Source organism: Equus przewalskii, chromosome 1, assembly GCF_037783145.1.
Source record: "Equus przewalskii isolate Varuska chromosome 1, EquPr2, whole genome shotgun sequence".
Taxonomy (NCBI): domain Eukaryota; kingdom Metazoa; phylum Chordata; class Mammalia; order Perissodactyla; family Equidae; genus Equus; species Equus przewalskii.
In genome coordinates, this window is record NC_091831.1 from 13,625,294 (window position 1) to 13,649,195 (window position 23,902).

Genomic DNA, 23,902 nt, shown 5'->3' on the forward strand with positions numbered 1-23,902 from the left:
ATATTGCAAACGTTTTTGTGAATTAGAAACCTTCTGCTAATTATCGTTCCCTCTTCCTTGTTTTGACATTCATTAAAATGAGAGTGAGAAAGAAGCTGGTTTGTAAGTGGTTATCATAGTCAGACTCTCAGATTATCACCCAATATTAGAGTATCTAGTACTGATAAAATGTGTAATAGAGTACTCAAAAAAGATTATTTGTAACTGGTGGTAATGTCTCTTCCATCTGAACACTGATGGGGGCAGGATAAATTTTTATTTAAAATTCATGATTGGCCCCATTTTTTAGGCCAGAATGAATTATTTGGCCAGTGGCTGTCTCTTGAAAGTATGCTTTAACCTTAGGTTGAATTAAGCGCTTCATCGTTAACTTGGTTTTTCTGTATTCCCACAGTTGTGTGTATAAATGTGTATGCCAGCAGCACTCGGAGCAGATGTATAGCGATCTGATTAAAAAGATAACTAATCACTTAGAGAGAGTCTCAAAGGAGCTGCAGGTAAAGAACCGATTGTATCGATTTTTGCTTCTTTGGGATTTTCTGACTGGTTGGAATTAACCTGTGTAATATACATTTGGAGGTTTGCTAATTTGATTATGATATAAAATTATAAGTATTTTTCTAGATGAATATTGACCAAGTCATCTAATCTTTGGAATAGATTATTAATTTGAAAATTTGACATAAATTATGGAAATTTTTAGATTGAATTTATTTTAGACTTTAATTGGTTCCATTTATTACCATGTCAACGTTTCTTTTGTTTCAAACCTTTTTTTCTGTTAAGCTTCAGTATTTGGTGACTTTCATAAGATAAACATGTATGTTTTAATTTTTTTCTGGAACTTTTTAAAAATTATCTTTGAAGTGTGGTCTGCCTACCAGTTTCTAATATTTGCTAATAGACGCAACTGAAGTCAGCATTTTATTGATAAGCCATCTGTAGATGAATGTCACCCCAGCTGTGGAATCTGGGGCCTAAGGTTCTGGAAATCTTCTGTCTGAGGAAGCACTCGGCCTCTTGATCCCCACCCCGCCCCTCCCGCCTCGGCAGAGTTTCCAGTGCTTGAAGGTCAGGAGCTATCTTTATGCCAGGGCCAGATCGTATTTTAGTTCTGGTGTAGGAGTTACATGATGTGTAAAAAAGCCACTCGGCAGTAGATCACCAGGGTTCACCCACAATTAGGAGGTGCTCCAGCAGTTCTGAAATATCCGCAGTTTCTAGCAAGTGCTGGGGTGTGTTTTAGATATTGTTCCTCACTTACCTTGTGGTCTCAGGTATCTTAATCTTGTTTACACCAAACAGTTGTGGCACTAAGTAGCTTTTTTTTTTTTTAAATTATAGCCAGAGCTATGTTTATCATAGCTAAATATATACTTTTCCTGTTGTTAGTGTAAGTTGTTTTCTTCCTTTTTTTGCCACTAAATACAAAATCTTTATTCATTTAACAAGTGTAAATGAATGTTTAGTGCCTAGGCATTGTTTATAAATTATAGATGAAATCTAAGATCTGTGCATTATAGCTTTGAATGATTTGCTTACTAGTTCTTGACTCTACCTTCTCCCTGAATTTCCACATCCAATTTATTGCCAAATCCTATTTACTTCCTCTTTCTCTCTTGGCTGTTGTCCACTTCTGTTTAGTTGCCACTACTCCGTCCAAGCCACCATCATTTCCAGTGTTTTACTGAAATGCTGGTCTTGGCTTGTTGCTCTGCCTGTAGTCTTAACACCTCTAACTTATTCTTGCATTTTAGTCAGAGTGACTGTTTCTAAAGCACAAATCTGATTATCATATTCCTGTTAGAATAAAGTCTAAACTTCTTAATGTGATGTAGGAAGCCTTTCATTATCTGACTCCTGCTTATTTCTGTAGCCTGATATCTTACCTCTCTGCTCCTGCGTACTGAACTTACTTCAGTTCCTTGGACATTTTGTGTACTGTCTTACCTCTTGACTTTTGCCATGATAACTTGACTGCCTGAAACATTCTTCCTTTTCCTCTGCCATCTTGTTTTTTTGGTCAGTGTGAACTTAACATTTAGGCTGCAGCTTAGACATCATATGTTTTGGGAAACATCCTCTTATGCCTTGTTCCCCCTAGTCTGTGTTTAGGGGGTCCCTCATTTGTGCTTCTTTAATACCTCGTACGTTATTGTAGTTCTTTATGTATTGTAATTTCTCGTTTAGCTGCTCTCCCTCCCCACAACCCCTCTCCCCGTACTGTGTTCTGACAGGGCAAAGGAACGTGGCTGTCATCTTCGTTATTGTCTTGGCAGCACGTAGTCCTGTATCTGGTACATACTAGGCATTAAATAGTTACGGAATGAACGTTTGTGAGTAAATATTTACTGGTTGTTGGATAGTGAAAGTTTTTCTAGTGGGAATCTGAGTTTGATCATGTTTTTTAACCTGAAGTCCAGGTGGTCTTTGGGGTGCCGGCAGTACCAGAGATTTCATTAGATGAGCAAAGAACTCAGTGACCTCAAAAAGGATTGTTTTGCTATTACTGAAATAATTCTAAATGTCTTCTGAAACAGCAAACCATTTCAGTTCAAATTACAGGGACAAAATATATTACTTGTCTTGGTTATAAAAGTTACCTATCAAACGTGAATTGGAAATTTTATAATATGTATTATACTTGTGCTCTGCCTTCACATGTACATCATTAATTTGTCTGATAGAATTGTGATTTGCTAAATTTATTTGTCATACTGTGGTTTCTGCTTGAGTAGATTTTCCTTGTATTTAGTTTTGTAAGCATTGTAAGAGCTCTTTTCATTCTTATAATTAGAATGTTATTGTAAAATATTTTTAAAGTTAGAGGGCACTGTAGTACTGTATTATCAAGCTCAGTCTAGTTGGTAGTTTTAGAAGGCCACTTGGCTACATTTTCTGGCATGAGTTTGCTTGACCAGTTATCGGTAATGTGAGGGTAACTTGCCCAGGCTGGGCTGCACAGGGTACTAATACTTGGAGTCACTGAAGTTCAGAGAGTAAGTTTCTGAGGTTTTGGAGACTGGTCCCTGTCAGTATGTGAAGAGCTCCTTTATCATGAATGCATAGTAGTTCATTGCACCTTACTTCATTGATGTACCTTCATTTATTTAACCATATTTAGGTTACTTCCAGTCTTTGGCTATTACTAACAGTCTGCAGTGAATAATCAGTCTTGTAAGTAATGTCATTTGCTACATCCATGCTGTGGTTCACAGAAGTTGTACCACGTTACTCTCGCACCACTTCTGTGTGTGTCGGAGTGCCTGTTTTTTCTCACCCTTATTAATATAGTGTATTAGAAAACTAAAGAATTTTTGCTTTATATTAATATAGGGATAATTCTTTAAAAAATTAAAACATAGTTAAGAATGATCTCTTTTTTTTTATTTTTTTTTTTGAGGAAGATTAGCCCTGAACTAACTGCTGCTGCCAATCCTCCTCTTGTTGCCGAGGAAGACAGGCCCTGAGCTAACATCCGTGTCCATTTTCCTCTACTTTATATGTGGACACCTGCCACAGCATGGCTTGCCAAGTGGTGCCCTGTCTGCACCCGGGATCCGAACTGGTGAACCCTGGGCCGCAGGAGCGGAATGTGCGTACTTAACCGCTATGCCGCTGGGCTGGTCCCAAGAATGATATCTCTTTTGATGTTAGTATTTAAAAAACCATATTGATAAATGTAAAGGTAATATATGATGTAAAAGCAGGGAATTTAGTTTATTTTTAGAATCAATGCATGTCCTACTTTGTTTTCAGCAGTCTGGCCCTATAAAAAATCTTACTCTGAAGTGATCTCTTTTGTAAGATTATAAAGTCTAACCATTATTAAAATCAAGGTGGAGTTGGTGAAAAAAACATGGGGACCTGGGCTCTGGTCTGAACTCTGCCACTCAGCAGCTGTATGCTCTTGATGAAACATGCTAATATCATCTTGTAAATTTTCTCAACATTAAAATGAAGTGGCTTCACTGAAATATCTGGTTCCTTTAAGCTAAATTCTAAGATATTTTTTCTTCTGCTTCCAGCTTGGCAAATGCTCCTTCATTCTTTTCTCAGGCTTACACTCATTTGTGTCCACCCTGCAGTCTTCCTGGAATCCTCGCACACCCCTCACAACAAAACAGACCATTGGAATTTCTTCTGTGGATTCCTAGCATCTTGGCAATAGCAGCACTGTTAGAGCAGTGCTTATGTTGTTTCTCCTTCCACGTCTGGCCACTTCACAAGTTCTCCTTTGAGGGCAGGGACTCTGTCTTGTCTTTTTATCCTTAGTGCCTGGCACAGTTACAACTCAAGAAATGCTTGTTGAGTGAATGCTCAGCAACTAAATTTGACCTATACCAGTGGGACGATAGCATAATTAGCCTCTTATGACTACTAATCTTTGTTCTCTAGATGCTTAGGCGTTTTATTAATTTATTCAGTGTTCAATTAATTCAGTTTATTAATCAGTGTTACAAGTATGTGGTATGATACTGGTGCAATCTCTATAGAGACTTTAAAGGCAGTTTTCTTGTGGGACAGAATAAGATTATATGCCAGGCCCCATGAGAAAGAAAAGTTTTGAGAGGAGTGTTTTGTTTGCAGCTCTGATTTTAGTAGTGAAATATTGTTTTTTATGAGTTAAAATGAGAGTGTGGAATGAATGGCTTTTTGCAGATAATGAGAAATTTAGTGTTAGGGTTGATAAATGACTGAGTTGAACCTTCAGGGCATCAGTCTCTATCTTTCAAGGGCATCTTGAAATTGCTGGTTTGTATAGTTTATGTATCAGAGTGACTTATTTATCTCTATCAAAAGACATATCCTTTTGAGGAGACTGAAGAGTATATGAAATAACGTTCCATATTCCCCAGTTATTGACTTAAAAGCTAGAGAATACTGTTTGCAGAGATTTTAAAAGATTATTTTAAAATTTTGAACCTAAATGTTTTTATATAAATAGCATAATCTAACTTGTTGCCTCTTTAAAAAAAACATTATTTCTTTCATTTTGGAAACGGTGACTTTTCACCACTTGAGTAACTTTAAAAAGTTTTTTGTTGTTGTTAAATTAATAAAGCCACTTAAATAGCTAAACTTACTTAGTATTCTGCTTACTGTTGTATTTTATTGTGCGTGTATCTATACTTTTTCTACTTACTACTAGATTGTTTGAACTATGACAGTATATTTTCCCTTAGTTTTTTTTAAACCACTCTCCCCCCTTGTGTTTAACTCTTCTCCTCTTTAAATGTGGTAATGAAAGTCTCTATTTTATTCTCCTTTTTCCAGGTCTCCAAAGCCTCAAAATGTGAATTTCCAATTCTGATTTTTTGATATACCAATGAATGGAAATAGATAATTATAGAGAGAAAAAAATTGGTTTACTAATTTAGTAAATTTTATTCTGGTTAGTTCTGGAAAATTCTGTTGAAACTTTTAGCAGCCACCCTACTTTTGGTGAGGGTTCCGACCAGGTTCTCCAAAGGCTTATTGAACATTTCAACTTGGATTTCTTCTTGTAGATATTTCATATTCTTGTCTAAATCTTAGTTCCTCTTCACCCAAATCAGTTTCACTCTCAGACTTGTGATTTCATATCCATCTTTGACTCCTTTTTTTCTCCCTCACTTCTTGCTTCCAGGTGATAGTCAGGGTTGATGGAATACTATATAATTTCACTTGCTTCTATCCTCTTTCATTCTCATTGCTGTTGTCCTTTTCCTGTCCTTATTGGCTCATGCCTGTGCTAGTGCAATATTTTCGTAACTGGTTTGCCTTTCTATAGTCTGTTCTTTTGGCTGAATAATCTTCTAAAAATGCTATTCAATGGGTATACTTTCTTGTTCAAAAACCTTAAAGACTCCCTCTTGCTTTTCTCAATTAATCATAGTTGATTTCTTGGTCAGCATAAAAAACTGAACTGGTTGATTGGTTCCAGGCCTAGTGGGAAATCTGATAGAGCAAGCACTCTTCTATGCAAGTATGCAAGGTTCTTTATTAGGTACAGCAGTAGACATGATTGATAAGACTAGATAACTTTGGACCAACCTTTCTACTGAGAACAGTTTAAAAAATGGACCATGGAGCTAATAAAAAGTGAAGAATTATGGGACCAAGATAAGGGGAGAAAAAGTAAATCCAGAGAGAGGTGCTAGCATTTGAGTCATTTTTCTTCTAGGGGCACATATTTATTCTGGAAGCGGAGGCTAATAGGCTGAGAGGCTAACAGGTGGGGATAGGGTGGTAAAAATTGACGTTTAGTTCCCACCAGACCTGAAGGATCACATCCCAGGAGTAGTAAGAATAAAAAGTCATAGACTAGCATGTTGTACCGGGTGCCTGATTCCTGACTGGATTAAGATGGTGTGGATTTGCTAGCACCTCTAGTTGCTTATCAGGAGCAAAAATAAATTCTCTCTGGAGAAAGAACATTATCCTAGGCATCAAATTATTTCCATAATTTTTCGTAAATGGTATCTGGCACTCAATCAGAAATAACTAGTCATATTAGGAGATGAGGTGATCATAAAACAAGAGAAATGGAGAAATACATTTTTAGATAGGAATTGAGAGTTCATCACCAGAAGTAGAAAAATGAAGAATGTTTTTCAGACAGAAAGAAAATATTCCTAGATGAAAATTTGGAGAATCAGGTAGGAATGAAGGATAACAGAGGAGATAAATATGTGAGTATAGAATAATGATACTGTCTTACAGGGTATAAAAAAATATATAATCAAAACCATGACAATTGCATATAAGGTGGAAAGGAGTAAATGAATTTAAAATGTTCTAAGGTCCTTCCATTGTCTGGGAAGAGGTAAGAGTATTAATTTATTTTAGACTATGATAAGACAAGGATGCAGTCTGTAATCTTAGGGTAACCACTAAAGGAATAGTAAAAGAAAGTGTAATTAACAGGATAATACAGAAAGTGGAATGATTTGAAAATAACCAAAGAAGTCAGGAAAGGATAGAAAAAGGTACAGAGAACAGATCGGACAAATATAAAACAAATAGTAAAATAATAAGTGTAAACTTCAGTGTATTGACTATTATATGAAATGTTAAAGACTAAATGCTGCATTAAAAAAAGGTAAACAGTTGGGGTCTGGCCCCATGGCAGAGTGGTTAAGTCTCTCATGCTCCGCTTCAGTGACCCAGGTTCGCAGGTTCGGATCCCAGATGTGGACTTACACCACTTGTCAAGCCATGCTGACCCACATACAACATAGAGAAAGATTGGCACAGATGTTAGCTCAGCAACAATCTTCCTCAAGCAAAAAAAGAAGAGGAAGATTGGCAACAGAGGTTAGCTCAGAGTGAATCTTTGTCACCAAAAAAAAAAAAGAAGTAAACAATTTGAATGAAATTCTGCAGCCTTACTAAATGCTGCCAACATGAGGCACATCTAAAATGTAAGGAGACAGAAAGATTGCAAGCAAATGGTGGAAAAAGATATACTATACAAACATTAGGCAAAAAGAAAGATGATATAGCTACATTGGTGTCATAAAAAGTAGATTCAGAGTAAGAGGTATTATCGAATATAAAGAGAACTACTTATTATGACGAAAGGTTCAGTTACCAAGAAGATAACAATTCTAAATTTGTGTGCACCTAATAACACAGCCACAAAAATTAACAGACCCGAAAGGAGAAACAGATAAATCCACAGTCATAGTGAGAAATTAACACATCAGTGGCTTCAGCATTTATCTCAAGAAATTAGAAAAATAATAACAAATGAAACCCATAGAAAAAAGTCACAATCTCTCCTAGGAGACCTTTGGAACAATAAGAAATACTAAGAGAGCTATGATGCGAAGCAGAATAGGAGAGTGCCACCTCAGACTGAAGGTGAAATCACAGCCAGGTGGAGGAATGAAGAGGAAGGCAGCAGGAAAGATGGGTAGATGTTTGGGGAGTGGGTGTTTCGGACTGAGGGAGCTTCCTAAGCAAAGGCAGCTCTTTGGAGAGGTTTGAGTAACAAGGAGTGGTCCCATGAGGATACAGTGTGAGATAGTTGAGAGAGACTGGGAGAAGATAAGGCTGAACAAGGCAGACTGAGCCAAATTTTAGAAGCCCTTCAATGCCAGGAGTTGCATCTTAGATTGGTGTGGTAAGACAATACACAATGGATTGGAGTAGGAAAGAATGAGATGTGATTGCAGTAGACTAGGTGAGTTATACAGGTCCACAGTCCCTTATCTGCTATTCCAAAATCCAAAAAAAGCTTTGAAAATGGGATTTTTTTCCTCCTGGGTTTGGTGCCAAAACTCATTTGGGAGTCAAACTTGATCTAAACTCATGTGAGGAACTTAGTGGGAACATTCATACATTTTCTCTCAGAAATATATCAGTGTGTTGATGTTCCCAGTCTCTACTGGGTGTTTTACATAATATATGGTATATGTACCATAATACCTTCCAGATCTGAAAAGTTCTGAATTGTGGCACGCGTCGGGCCCCAGGAATCATGGATAGGAAATCACGGACTTGTTGGTAATAAAAAAGGAGAAAGAAGTATTTGGGACCCGATGCAGAGATCAAAGAAACAGTACAGATAAGACAGTAACTAGTTGGAGGAGAGGTGGGGTGAGAGGATTCAAAGGTCATTTTGGTTTCAATAGAAATGTTAGAGGGACTTGAGAGAGGGGAGGAGAATGGTGATGGTTTTAGAATCTTTAGTTCAACACATGGTTAGTGTTCGTATGCCAGGCAATGTGCTAGATGCTTAGGGTACAGAGATAAAGAAGATATGGGTTTATTCTTTATACTGTTTAGGGGAAAGGTGTAATGATCATTTTAATGTGCTGGAATTTGGTGAGTAATAGGACAGAGACATGAAATGAGTCACAAGTCTTGCTAATTTCTCCCTTTGTAAAATGTCTCAAATCTATCCCCTGCCATCTCCCTAGTTTAGGTCCTCATTGGTACTTGCCTGAACAATAGAAAAAGATTTCTAGTTTATATCTTGGCCCTGCACCTTCCCTGAATCCGTTTTGTTTATTTTTCACACTTATCATGTCATCTGTTTATTTAACCGGTTGCCTCTCTATCTAAAGAGCGAAGACCATACTCCTTAACAAGGGTTTCAAGGCCCTTCACACTCTGAACTCAGCAAGATAATGTAACAGTGTTTTGCTTTTAAAATTTAACCGGACTTTGTCTTTTCTTCTTTGTGTGTTTTCGCATTTGGTTTCTTTCTTTCTCTTCTTTTTTTTTGGTGAAGAAGATTGGCCCTGAGCCAACATCTGTTGCCAGTCTTCCTCTTTTTTTCTTGAGGAGGATTGTTGCTGAGCTAACATCTGTGCCAGTCTTCCTCTACTTTATGTGGGATGCTGCCACAGTGGGGCTTGAGGAGCAGTGCTAGGTCCATGCTCGAGATCCAAACCTGCGAAATCCGAGCTGCCAAAGCGGAGTGCTTGAACTTAACCACTATGCCACCAGGCTGGCCCCTCGTTTGGTTTCTTTTGCTGCTACTTCTTTCCTCCTTTCCCTTTCTGCAAGGGGGGCATTCTACTTGTCTGTTAGGGTTTGCTCAGCTTTTAACTTCACTATTCTCGGCAGGCTTAATCAATCACTTTCTCTTGTTTGCTGTGGCACTTTGTTTGTATTGATACTGTAGTCCTTAGTTTAGTGCTTTGGCTCATATTTAGTTACCAAGCAGGTTATCACCTTTGCCAAATTTAAGCTTCTGGAGGGCAAGAATCCTGACTTAATGGTACTGGTTTCTCTTGGCTTGTTGTAGTCTTGGACTAAGATAACTACACGTTAGGTAAATGTGCTAGTCGTCATGCTGTTGACCAAAGGTTTCCAATTCTCTTCCTTCTGGATACCTGGTAGGAGGGTACTTCTCTCTGCCATCGCAGTTAGACTTGGCCAGGTGCTTTGGCCTGTGAATTGTGATGAAAGTGAAGTGTGTTTAGTGAGGTGTGTACCCAAAGATCTGAAGCCGTTAAGATCCGCTGTGCAATTTCCATGATTCCCTTTTCCTGCTGAGTGTTCCAGATGGTAGCAGCTCCCTTAACCTGGGTCCCTGAGTAAGTATGACATGGACCAGACCCTCAAGATGGGCATGGAACATGAATGAGAAAGAAAGGTTTGCTATATATTTTTTCTATTTTTAAAGTCTGTTTTTTTATTGCAATACAATTCATATATCGTAACATTCACCTTTTTAAATTATACAACTCAGTAATTTTTAGTATGGTCGCAAAGTTGTGTACCATCACCAGTAACTTCAGAATATTTTAGTCACCTTGGAAAGAAACCCAGGACTCATTGGCACTCACTCCCTCTTCTCCCCTTATCTCAGCCTCTGGCAACAACTAATCTGCTTTCTGTCTCTGTGGATTTGCCTGTTCTGGACATTTCCTAGAAATGGAGTTAGACAGTATGTGGCCCTTTGTGTCTGGCTTAATTAACTTAGCATAGTGTTTTCAGGGTTCATTCATATTTATAGCATGATTAATACTTCATTGCTTTTTGTGGCTGAATAACATTCCATTGTATGGTTTTACCACATTTTGTTTATCCAAGCTCTGTTGTGTTAAGTCGCTGAGATTTAGGGGGCTGTTTTTTGACTGACACAGTAAGTATTTGAATTGACGATGTTGGGAATATCCTGTTTTGCCTCACTACTGTTTCGGTAATTGAATTTGGTGGATATGGCATCCTTTATTCTTAAAGCTGTCTTAAATGACACTTCCACATTGCAATTACGTTTGTGTGTGTCTGAATCCAGAATCCACTAGAGCATTTGGGAGGCATTTTCTTCCCACGTAATGGTGATAAATTTATTGTATACGTTAATGCGCTTTATGGAATTGAGAGTATATTTTCACTTTCACCAAACAATAATAGTCTGCTGTTTTACTCTAGTACTTTTATAGTCAGTAACCCACTAGCAAGTGTGTTCCTTCCAACAGTTGTCTCTCACTGATTTGGAACTTACACTGTACATAACCCCCAGTAAACAGTGTTTAAACAGAGATCTGGTTCCCAGGCCAGGACGATAACATTAAAGTGTTAGGAATAGCACCAGTAATACTAACCTGAGTTCTGGGTCCTGAGGAGGAGAGACCACAAAGACAGAGGCGGAGAAGGAAAATGTTGCAATTTTTATTCTCAAATAGGACTGAATTTATTTTTTTATTAAAAAAAATTTTTTTTTAAAAGATTGGCACCTGAGCTAACAACTGTTGCCAATCTTTTTTTTTTTTTTTCCTGCTTTTTTACTCCCCAGATCCCCCCAGTATATAGTTGTATATTTTAGTTGTGGGTCCTTCTAGTTGTGCATGGGGGACACCGCCTCAGTGTGGCCTGATGAGCGGTGCCATGTCCGTGCCCAGGATCTGAACCGGGGTAACCCTAGGCCGCCGAAGTGGAGCACGCGAACTTAACCACTTGGCCATGGGACTGGCCCCAGGACTGAATTTAGAATAGTTTAAATGAGTATTTTTCAACTGTTTTAAGAGGAAGTTAACTAATTACGTTTAAACCATTCATTTTAGTAAAATTATACTTTTGATGTCTTCTAAGCTAAATATATCTTGAATTAAATATAATTTGACTCTCAAACCAATTAATAATAGAAACTAAACCATAATCAGTCCACAATGCTTAACTTCACTCTTCACAGACACCAGATTACACATAAAAGCTTTATTTCCAAACTGCCAGCAAACTGAGCCAGACTTTGTTGGTGTTTAAAATCAGAGAAGGGTTGCTTTGCTATTTGTGTTTTGTCCGGTGGGTGGCAGCAAAGCTCAACTAGTTGTATGTGGTCATTTGAAATTCTATGTTTTTTTTAAAGGGTATAATTTCTATATCTCTTGAACTATAAAGTGTGTTTAAAAAAAAGAACTTTCATTCCTCCAAATATGCTATTTATTCCTTACTAGAGTGAGGAAGATTTTAGATAATAAGAATTGCCTGTTATCCTTTCTACATAGATTTCAAGTAAAATAAATATCATTGCTAGCTGGTAAGTAGCTCTTCACGTGTGTATTCTACTGAAAGTTCTCCTTCGTAAGTTATTTGGAGATCTGTTTTCTAATCCAAACGAGCGCTTAAAGCAGTTGTTATAGCAAAGTTGTTCTTGTCTCAGAGAATTTGCCAGAGACACCCTAACCCTCAGTCTCTAGGCTTCCATTCAGAGCATAATTCTAATAAGTTTACTATCAGTCTTTGGAGACAAGGACTGTGTTTTCTTTTCATGTGTCCTCATAGGGCTTATCATAAAGCCAGGCCCCAAAGAGAGATCCAGTAAAAGTATTTCTTAGTTGATAAAGAACATGCTTGCTTTACAGTGGAGATTCACTAGAATCGTCGACTTGTCCCAGTTAAAACAGCATCCTCAACTTGGAAGGTGGAATTTGTGATGAGCAGGAGAGTAAAATCACTTAGATAACAAACAGTTATTTGCAACTGTTTATTATCATAGTGTACGGAATACAATTATGAGTTGTACTCTTTTTGAAATAAGCTTTTTTTTTTGAGACAGTTGTGTGCTTAAATTGGAAAAAATAAGGAAAAAGTTTCCTTTAAAAAGTAAGCAAATAAGGATAGATGGTAATTTTTGCTAAGTGTTAAAAAGGTATATAGGTGTATAGGAAAGTGAGAAGTCATCCTAGTCCGTCAGACTTCTTTAGATATTTTCTCTATTAAGTAATCCTTGAACCTTTTATGACTAGTCTGTGAAAAGCTAGGATTTGAACCTAGGTTTATCTCATTGTTGTGTGGATAAGCTAAAGCAATCCAGGATCACAGAGGCTGTTCAAGCCAAATAGTATTTGGAAAATGAGGAAAGTCTTATTTTAGAAATAAATCAAGAAGACATTTCCATATGATAGTAGTAGTAACAATTGTAGCAGTTAACTTTCAGAGTGGAGAGACCTAAGAGAGAAGTGTCTTCTGCTGTCTTATGTTAGACTCACTTTAACTTCTGTATTGTGCTTTTAATTAGAAAATCATTCTTACACTTTATATTAGGAGCATCTCATACATATATTATAGCTTTTAACAGCTCCTAAGGTTCATTTACCTTCTATATAACAGCTTTTTTTTGGATATTCTACTATGGAAACAATATCTGTACAGCAGGAATGAGAATGCAATGTCAGATGTATGTGTCTATTTGGGAAGAAATTCCATTTTTCTGTAGCATCTTTGTGTCAGCCTCAGGTGTAATTGGTGTTGCTTCTGTAGCCTTAACAAATCTGTCCATTGGCAGTATGGTGTTGCTCTGGAAAGTCTTGGAATAAACTAATTAGACTAAAAGCATATAACACACTGTTAGTTTTTGCTAGAGTTAGTCATGTAGAGGCAGATTTAAAAAAAAAAAAAGGAATTTCTAGTTTTGTTCTGAAAATAATACTAAGGATCCTTGAGAGAGCATCCAGGTCTATTTGTATGGTATCCAAAATGCCGAAGTCATACTTGGTAATATAGGAATACATATTAAAAGATTATGAAGGAACTATTGGAGAATTTTTAGCATTCCCAATTGATTTAGAAAGAAATACTTTCCATTTGTTTGTTGAAATTCCCCATCTTTTTATGTGTGTTGTCCACCATTTCTAGTAAGTCATTACATATATTAATCATAGTTATTTTAAAGTGTGTATCATAGTTCCAGCTTGTGAGCATCTCTGCATCTGGGCCTGCCGACTCTTTAACTCTTGACAGTGGGTTGTGTTTTCTTGCTTTTTGGGGTATTTCTTAATTTTTGATTGAATGCTGGAGATTGTGTATAAAACAACAGCAGAGACTGACATCAGTAATATTTATGCCTAGAAATCGGCATGCCTCTTTTCTGTCAGGCTGTTAGTGTGAGGAGCTGAGTCAGGCCTGTCAGTAGTTGAGCTGGGTTTGAGTTTTGTTGTTACTACCAGCTTTAGATTCTCTGCTAGTGGGCTGTGGCTACCCTGTTCCTAGTGTGAATCAGAGGTATTTTTCCAGTCTTCTGCTCTACCGCCAGCTCTTAGCAGGCCCTGCCTCACTGAGGGGCTTTTCTTTGCTCCATGGCCCCTCTCCCAGCAGTGAGTGGATGGCTCTTGCTTATTGCTTGGGGAATGGGGGACAAGTTTTTTGGTTTTTTTCTGGTGCTCTCGCTCCTGCCGTAGTCATAGGTAGTCCCTGTGTGCTGAGCCCTCGGAGGTGGGGCTTGCTCAGTGTTCTCAGCTCCCTCTTCGCCACCCCAGTTGCAGATGGTCTTTTCTTCCTCAGTTCATGGTTAGAGCAGGGGTTAGTAAACTTTTTCTGTCAGGGGCCAGATAGTAAATATGTCCATGGGCCTTATGGTCTCTGTTGCAGCATCTTCAGCTCTGCTGTTGCAGCGTGAAGGCAGCCATAGACAGTTCATAAATGAGTAGGCATGACTGTTCCAGTAAAACTTTATTTATAAAAACAGGTGGTGGACCAAATTTGGCTGCAGGCTCTAGTTTGTTGACCTCTGGTCTAGCTCTGGAGGGTTTCTTGCTCTCCTTCTACCCCCGTACCTCTTGTCCCCTGCACCCCTGTGGCAGCCGCATTTTGCCTTGTGTCTCTTGGGCGCCGGGGAGTGAGCAAGTTTCCTGCACTTCCCTCAGCAGTAGTATGCTTTTGCTTTGTAATAGTGTAGAAACCTGGGCATGAGTGGATTTTCTTCCCCCTCTCCAGTGGTGGCTGACCTTTACCTGTGACAGGAGGGCTGGAGGATTACCTGCCCATCCCCCAGCAGTAGGCAGTTTTTGCCGCAGGTCAAAGAAGAGTCACGAGGGCGTGCAGGTAGGTCTCTGACCTCTTCCCTTCAGCAAGCTTGTGTATCTGAGTCGGGTCCAGTACACAGGCATTTGTTCATGTCTTCCGTTGGCAGCTAATCACCACCTTTTTCCTGATGGAGGGCCCAGAGTGTGCATGGGCTTCTCCGGTACTCCTCTTCCCTCCTCAGACCTTGACAGCCTTGCACATCTGTGCCATCCAGGGTGGCTCTCAGATCTCTTTCTCTGTCCTCAGTCTCTCTCTGAATGACCTAGTGGAAACCCATGGAAAAGAGCTGGAGAGTAGGGGTGGACCGCCCTTGTGTTGAGGCTCCCAGGGATTCTCCACTGTTAGTTCACGCTTGGCTTTTAATGATTGATGACAACTTCTGTTGTTTTCTTACCAGCTTTTGTGGCTGCCATCACCAAAGGAGAAACAGTTCCTGTGTCTTTTCTTTCCTTAGAGGAGCTTGTCACTCTTTGGAATTTGTTTCTCCTGTTTGGACGTTGCAAATGTAAAACACAGTCACCTCAGGTCTCTGATGAGCTCAAAAAATTGATTATGTAGGTTAACCAGCTTTTTGTTATTGTAAGGGTGGGACTGATTCTAAGTGGAGGTGGAACTTCACTGTGACCTTCTAATAACTTTGTTATCACTGAATTCAGTAACAGTCAGGAAGGTGTTAAATTTCAAAGAAAAATTCACCTATAGTCTCAACACTAATGTTAAAATGTTAGTGTATCATGTTTTTACTAATTTCAGTATAGTTTGCGGCTAAATTGGCGTGGGTACTTGCTGCTCAACCCTCTCGTGAATCCTCTAGGCCTCCTTCCTAGAGAGCTCCTCTCTCTCCTTTGAAGTGGTCCCAGGTAGAGGTTTCTAAAGGCTTAACAGCTGCTGGGTCAGCGGTTGAAGGAATCCTCTGAAGTTCTTGTTAAAGATATACAGTCTGGAAAGTTTCTGAGTCAGGACGTTGGAATATGGCAAAGGAATCTGCATCAAGAAACTCGTTAGGTGATGTGCCTGTGGAAATGTGCCATTGTTCCTCACCCTGGTCTGTCTCTTAAGCAAGGAGTGGTGTCATTTTGTGTTTAAATATAAGGTGGTGCTATTGCTGAAGCCACTGAACGTGTTTGCACCACCAAAGTGCAGTCTGGATTAGAAGCATCCGTGTAAACCTCGATAACAGAAATAGCAAAGCACAGTTTAAGTATCTAATGAAGGGGGATTGATGGAACAGACGATGGTGTGTGCAGAGGTCATTAAAATTAGGTTGTAGAAATATATTTGACCTGGGAAGTGTTGATGACATATGGCTGAACGATAAAAGCGGTTTACAAAACAATGTAATCCCATATTTGTTAAAATATACACACACACACACACACACAAAAGAACAGGAGAAAATGTTAGTAGTTATTTACCAATGTTGGTAGTGGTTATTTTTCTATAATTACATTTCACATTTTTTTAAATTTCAGTGAACCTGTATTACTTCTGTGAAGATACGTTAGTGGCCTTGTTATGTTTATTAGATCCTTCCCTCCCTTCCTTTCTTCCCTCTCTCTCATTTTATTTGCAAAAGTCATTTCTTCACTTGAAGACAGCCAAAATGTTTTTGTGAACATAAAAGCACATATTCTTAAATTTTTTTACGTTTTGTTTTGATGGGATGGGGATGGGACATAGGAAAGAAGGGATATAAGTATGAAATTGTGGAACTTGTCTGTATTTTACACCTGCAGTGTCTAATTTGGTAGCCACTAGCCACATGTAACAAAATTAAAATGAAATAAAAATTCAATTCCTTATTTTCGTTAAATGCATTTCAGGTTCCCAGTAGCCACACACATGGCCACTGGCCACCATATTGGACAGTGCAGATGCAGGACATTTCCATCATTGTGGAAAGTTCTTTTGGGCAGTACTGACCTAGATCATAGTATATTTAAGGTTATTGGCTGGTAAAATTATTTAAATAAATCATGCTGTTTTAATATGCATCTAATTAGAGTAACTGACCAAGCTTCTTTATCTAGCTTTCAAAATTAAAGATAGCAAGCTTCTGTTCTCCTTCCTTCCTGCGAAGGTTTGGTGTGTGTATCAAACCTGACCCTTCCTTTCTTGCTGTAAGGCATTTCTCACAATTTACTTATTAAGGAATATACTCAGTAAGTAAATTGTGTGTGTGTGTGTGTATTAATTTATTTGGTGAAATTTAATGGGTTGAGTCTGTAAAAGTGGGTGCCAAAATTATTTTGTTTTTAAATAGTGATACATAAGATTATCATCTAGTTCTGCATTTTTTAACTTTAAAATTTTTCTTTAAAACTGCTGTCTACAAAATAACATCTGTATGAAGTTATTTATTACAACATTGTGGTAACAAAAGATTAGCAACAAGCTATTAATATGGAGACTAATTAATACATTCAAACATTGTACTTAGAAAACAGATTTCTTAAAGAGTGGTTTCAGGAGCTCTGAGGGTCCCTGAAATCCTTTCAGGGGGTCCACAAAATCAACACTGTTTTTCTAATACTACTAAGATATTATTTGCGCTTTTCACTAGGTTGATATTTGTTCTGATGGTGCAAAAACAATGGTGGGTAAAACTAGTGTTGCCTTAGCCCGAATCTTCACTTCCACACACTCGCAGTAGAAAACAAAAGCATTCCACTTAAGAACGTCCTAGATGAAGTGGTGAAAGTTACTAATTTTATTAAATTCTGACTTTGAGTATACCTAAAAAAATATTCTTTGTGAAGAAATGGGAAGCTGCGTACCAAAGTAACAATGATTGTTTTGAGAAAAAGCCCTTGTGTGGTTTTGAGCTAAACTAGCTGGGTTTTTTTCCCCCTCTAGAACACTATTTTTATTTGAAAGAATGAGTGACTGACAAACTGTGGTTATTTGGACTTTGTTATTTGACCCACATTTTCTCAAAAATGAATGAAGTGTATGACTTCCAGGAAAACAGCTGACAGTATTTGTTGCCAATGATAAAATCTGAGCTTTGAAGTGAAAATTAGAGTTTTGGAAAATGCGTATCTACCATGATGACCTTGATAGTTTCCCAATACTTATAAAGACTTCTGATGAGATAGGTGGTGATATTAACAAATATAATTTTTTTAAATGTTGTATGGTGAAATTTGTCGACGTTTGGAAGTTCTGCTTAGCTCAGTGAGTCAGTATTTTCCAAATGACCAATTCGTGATGTTATAAAATGTCTGTAAAAGAGCCATCAAAGTAGGAGCTAGAACAGTGGGTTTTAATGTAATGGAGTACAAAGTTTCAGATTTCATGTTGCAACTATTAAGAAACTACCACTTGTCAAGTTTCAAAGAATATCCACGATTGTCTGAAAAGGCTATTAAATATACCTTCCTTTTCTGTCTACATATTTGTGCGAGGGTTGGTTTTCTTCATTTACTTCAACCAAAACAGCACGTCACAGCTGATTCAGTACAGAAGCCGACAGAGAATCCAGGTGTCTTCCATTAAGCCAGACTCTAAAGAGACTTGCAGAAATGTAGAAACAATACTGCTCTTCTTACCATTAAAAAAAAAAAAAGTTATTAACATATAACTGTAGTTTATAATATAAAATATGTAACCATGTTTTAGTATTAAAATATGTTAAAGTGCAATGCGTTTATAGTCATTTTAGAATGAGTTAACACGTATTTTTAAAACCCAGTTTTAATTTCTAATATGGTAAATATGATAGATATAACCCACAGTATAAACAAAAGCTTTTTGGAATCTAGTTATTTTTAAGAATTTAAAGAGTTCCTGAGACCAGAATGCTTGACAATCACTAGAATAAAACTGTCTCCAAGATGCATTGTTAGGAAAAGTGCAGATCAGTGTGATTGTGTGTTAGCATCTGTGTGGAAAGGGATATAAACGGGACACTTATGTTCTTGTATGTGCGTAAAATTCTTCTGGAAGAATATAGAGGAATTAAGTGTCGGTTGGTTCAAGGAGGAAGGGATGACAGGTAAACTCTTTAAACTTTTTTGAACTCATTTGAATTTTAAACCAGATGAATGCATTACTCATTTAAAAAAAGAAGAAATTAAAACATTCCTACCAGCTATATTATAAATTTCAGGGACTCTAGGTCTGTTATGAAAAGTTGGAGCAAGTTTGGAGTCATGGTTATTTTTCTGGCTGCTTGCTTTTTCTTGTTTTGTTTGAGAAGAAAATGAAGCTTGCTTATTTTAAGGGTAAAAAATTTCATTTAATGTCCAAGCCAAATACATTCATGTTGAAATAATGTAAATCAAATAGGTTGCAGTTTCCCCAGTGGGGCCCAAAGTATACTGGACTTAAGTTTTAAAGAGGAATAATTTGATTAATTTTTTTTCTTTTAAACAGCAGTTATTTCTAAGTTCCTAGTAAAGAGATTGGATTTATTTTAGAAGACTTATAGTTTATAGTCCTGTTATTTAAAAGGTTTTGAATAAGTGCTGCATGAAATGTGGAAGTATAAAAAGCTAAGTAAATGTTCTGACGTTTGATTCTTTACAAAAAGTCCTTTTTAATACTCATAACCTTTGAGGCTTTGGGAATTCTTGAAAAGAATAAAGAATTCAATTTTATTTATTCTGTCTGCTATTAAGTGTGCCTTTTGATCAGTGTTCATACTTTTACCTTGTGGATAAATGAAGTGTCCTTTTTATGAAAAGGGAAAATTATTTTAATGCAAAAACTCTTCATTTTCTTTTTTCATATAATACTTCTAAAATTTATTTTTTGAATACTGAAATATCATTTCCAGAGTTCTTTGAAGCAGTTTAGAGAAAGATATTACATGTGATTCTGTTCATTAGTTATAAAAATTTGCTCATCATGTGGAACCATTTTCTGCAACTTCTTTAGTTAACAAAGAATGCCTTTAATAATGTTAATGGATTTTTCTGAAGTCTTAGACAAGCAGGTAGTTAATTCAGAAAGGAGTTTACTTACTCTTACTAGTTACATATGCATGTTTGACATTTTCAAAACACACATTGTTTTCTTTGATTCTTAGCATATCTTGGAAGTAGCACAGTTAGTATTTTTCCTCTTTTGTGTGTATGGAAATTGAAATTCAGGGAGCTAAATGAGTTGCTTAATGTCATACAGCCTTGTGAAATAGTAAAATAGCAATTTAGATTTAAACAAGCCTAGATTAGATTTAGGTTTAAAGACTGTCCTTGCCAAAAACGCGTTTCTCTCTCCCAGGCTCTGTGGTCAGCGTTGGTGATACTGCTGATATAAAGACAAGACACGGATCTTGTGCTTCAGGGGCTTAAAGTTTAGTGGCAGAGACTACTCCGTGGGGGAAGTGAATAAGTGCGATGGTGTCCCATTGAAGGGCCATATAGCTCAGATAGTTTTGAGGAAGTGACACAAATCTTGAAGGATGAACAGGAGATAGGCAAGGTGAGTCTGGTTACGGGGCCGTGATGAAGGTGTTCAGGTGGAGAATGAGTCAGAGGCCTAGAACAGCACACTGATGTTGTTTGGGAACTGTTACTAGTTCCATATGGTCACTGTGCTGGGTTACATGTGAGAAGGAGTGCGATGTGAAAGCAGACAGGTAGATAGTGTGCCCTAAATTGGAAGTTTGAACTTTTTTCTAAAGGTTTCAGGGTGCTAAAAAAAGGAATGTAAATAGTTGGAAGGACTCAGATTGGCCAAGGTTTGAGTCTTTGTTCTTGGGTTTATTAGCTGTGGGACTGTAGTCACGTGACTATTTCTGAGCTCCAGTTGACTCATATGTAAAATGGAAATAGTGTTCAATTTGAAGGCCGTTAAGAGGACTAAGAAAAATAGCCGTAAAAACAGCACCTAGGGTGCACCCAACCTGTAAGTAGGTACTCGAGTGGAAGATGAATTAGAAGTAAGGACAGTTCACTACACATATTCTGAGCTTCTAAGTAGAACTGAGAAAAATTTGAATTAAATCTTATTTTGAAATAGTATTGGAACATTTGGTTATTTCTAAAACAGCTGAAATGGTTTTATAATTTTAATGTTTAATATTTAGGAATCTTTCAGTGTGGCATTTCCTTGTATCCTTGTTTGAAAGTAAGACTTTCTGTATATGATTTGGTTGTCAGGTTAGGGGACTGCCGTGCGTAAGACCTGTGTAGAATCTGGTTTGTTTATGAGGTTTTGTGCCATGCCCATTCCCCCAACTCCCTGGCCCAGGAATGAATTCTTAGCTGGAATACCTGGATCTGTCATCTCCTAACACTCTAATTTTAGGCAAATTACTGGCGCATTTGTGTGTTTCTTCAATGTCAAAATGATACCTAATTAATTTAGCTCTAGAGAATAAAATAAAATAGCATATGGATGCATTTTTGTAAAAAATAGTATGTTAGTCTGCTTGGGCTGCCATGACAAAATATCACAGACTGGGTGGCTTACGCAAAAGAATTTTATTTCTCACCGTTCTGAGGCTGGGAAGTCCCAGAGTAAGGTGCCAGCTGGATTGGTTCCTGATGAGAGCTCTCTTCGTGGCTTGTAGATGGCCTCTGCTCGCTCTGTGCTCACATGGTCTTTCCTCTGGGTGTGCAGAGAGAGAGACCATGTTAGTACAACCAAGTTAGTACAGAACTCAGAATATTACTGTGCCTAAGGTAATTATTAAGTCTGTGCCACTTCCTTGATTTTCTTTCCCCCCCCACCCCATTCCAGGCCCAAATATAGTTTGGTTCCTATAGAAAATGTCTGTATAGTTTAGCGATAATTTTAAAAATCTATCATTTACCTTACTTGTGAATGTACCTTTTTAGTCATTAATACAGCAAGCCTTTTAACTAACATGGTAAAGCTACACAGTTTTTAAAGACAGCTAAACCAAACCTCAGTTTTGCATAGCAGATCTTGGAACAGAGATCGAACGTCTTAACTGAACTTTAGGATATAAACCTCCTCCTTTTCTTTATTGTGAATTTCAGTGTGAATTTTGACTTAGACTTCTAAGTCTGTGTGCATTTTAGGTTGTGGTGGAAGGTCTTTATACCTGGTTTCCCAGAATGATCACATTTGTGTTCTTTCTTACAGGCCAGCCCTCCAGATCTCTATATTGAAAGGTTTAATATAGCTCTTGGACAATATATGGGAGCATTGCAGAGCATTGTGCCTCTTTTCATTTATATGGTAAGTCAGAGCTGTCTCCCCCTTTCCAATACCTCAGTTTATTGGTCTGAGCACAGATAGATGCAGAGAGTTAAGCATGTTCTATTTTTCTTTTACTATATGTTATGTTTGAAATGGAAATTAATCTATTTCAGTAATGTTTGATAGTGTTGACATAGAAGAATTATTTACCCTTTTACTTTTCTAAAGTTTCATGAATAACATTGCTGAATAGACAATTAGGCATTAATAGTCAGCAGTCACCCAGTGAGCGTTTATTTTATTTCTGCCAAATGGAAGATACTGTGCTTGGAAAATAAAGATATATAAGAAAGATTTCTTGTCTTCAGAAAGTAGAGAGTTAAGACATGTATCTGAAAACGTGATGTGTGATAAATACCAAATAAGTCATTCCGTAAAAAGTAGAACAGTGAAGTGTGCTTCCATTCTGATGCTCGCTTTCATTTGGAGAATTAATGCCATGAGTCTAATTTGTAGTCTCTTGCCTTTGTTGCTTATCCTCCCCCCCTCAAATATATAAAGTATAGAATCTTAATGTTAGTGTTCCTGTTGAACAGAGGGGCCCTTAGAAACCATTGTCCCAATTCCTCTTGGTTTATTAGGTTAGGGAATGGGATGTTTAGGTTGATTCCATGTTCTGTGGTGTAAAGATCGCTAATGTGGGATACCATCCTCAAAATGATTTACTCTCTATAAGATATACTTTATTTAAAAAAACAAAACAAAACATTGGGAGAAATCTGTATTATCAACAGAGGACTATCATTTAAATAATTTATGAAAGATATTTCAGTAGAAAAATATGCAGTTAAAAATAATGACGTCTGTATGTTATTTTGAGAAAAATCTTCCCAAGTTACAACATTAGGTGAAAAAGCAAGATGCAAAGCAATGTGTAATATTTCTTCATTAGCAAGTATATTTTTCTTTACTGGGAAAAAAAGCACATACCCACATATATGCAAGCAACATTTTAGAAAGAATATTCAGAAGGTATCCCAGTGTAGAGTGGGGTCTTTGGGAATGGGACAGAGGGTCTGCTGTGGAAGCCTTCTTTTTATTGCACACCTTTTTGAGCGATTTTATTTTGTAACCACGCTCATGTTATTTTTATACTTTTTAAAGAAAAAAAACCCTTCTGTTTAAGAATTGAGAGAATCAGTGAGCAACTTGTCAACATTCTTCTTTGTATTTTCCGCTACTATACATTGAGTTAACATCTAAACATGAACAAATTCGATCTTTTTTGACTTGCTAGTCATTCTAATCAGGATGCTTTTGGCTGTAAGAAACAGAATCCCTGATTTAAGTAAATAAGGAAAAGTCTTGTCTCTTGTAATAAAACTCCAAAAGTAAGGCAGTCTCCAGCTTGGTTGAATCTCTGGTTCAACAGTCACCAGTGTTTCAGGTTCTTCTTTGTCTCTTTGCTGCGCATGTCGTCTGTGCTCCTCATGATTGTAAGATCACTGTAATTTCTTGCTCAGCCTAGGTTTCTGTCAGTCTGATTGGGCTACCTTGGGTCACGTGTCTGCCTTTGAACCAAAGTCCATCCATAGGGAATGCCATAAGCTGAATGACTTAGACTAATCACTGAGGTGGAATGTATGTTGGGGAGTCAGCCAGTGTATGTCCACTGCCTGCTTTCAGCCCAGATCATTGATAAATGGGGAACCTTTCATTAGTGTTTTCTGATGTTGCCTTTAGATGACAATGTAGTGTTTTTAAAGGGCATATTAAGTGCATGTCACACAGTGTGGTTCATATGTCTGTACATCTCTGTCTAGTTAATGTTGGGTATCCTCCTGTTCTTTTGGAGTTGTATGGTTCATTGCATTTTATATTTATGTGCTTTTAACCTCATGCCAGAAAGACGTATAACTAATAGTGGCAGGGCTTTTGTTTTTTGATGTTGGGTTTTTATGTTTAATTGATGCCTTTATGAATTGTTTCTTAAAATAATTTATTTTTTAGTGCTTCAGCTCATTGAACTAATCATTTCCCT

At 37.4% G+C, this 23,902-nt stretch overlaps 1 protein-coding gene across 1 annotated transcript in view; it reads left to right on the top strand.

Moving 5' to 3' along the window:
* Window positions 1-23,902, top strand: part of CACUL1 (CDK2 associated cullin domain 1) — a 67,435-nt gene that overhangs the window by 23,270 nt on the left and 20,263 nt on the right. Inside the window, exons 3-4 of the mRNA XM_070590147.1 lie at window positions 395-497; window positions 21,805-21,900. Coding sequence (XP_070446248.1) covers window positions 395-497; window positions 21,805-21,900 — 199 coding nt within the window. The remainder of the gene's footprint in view (window positions 1-394; window positions 498-21,804; window positions 21,901-23,902) is intronic.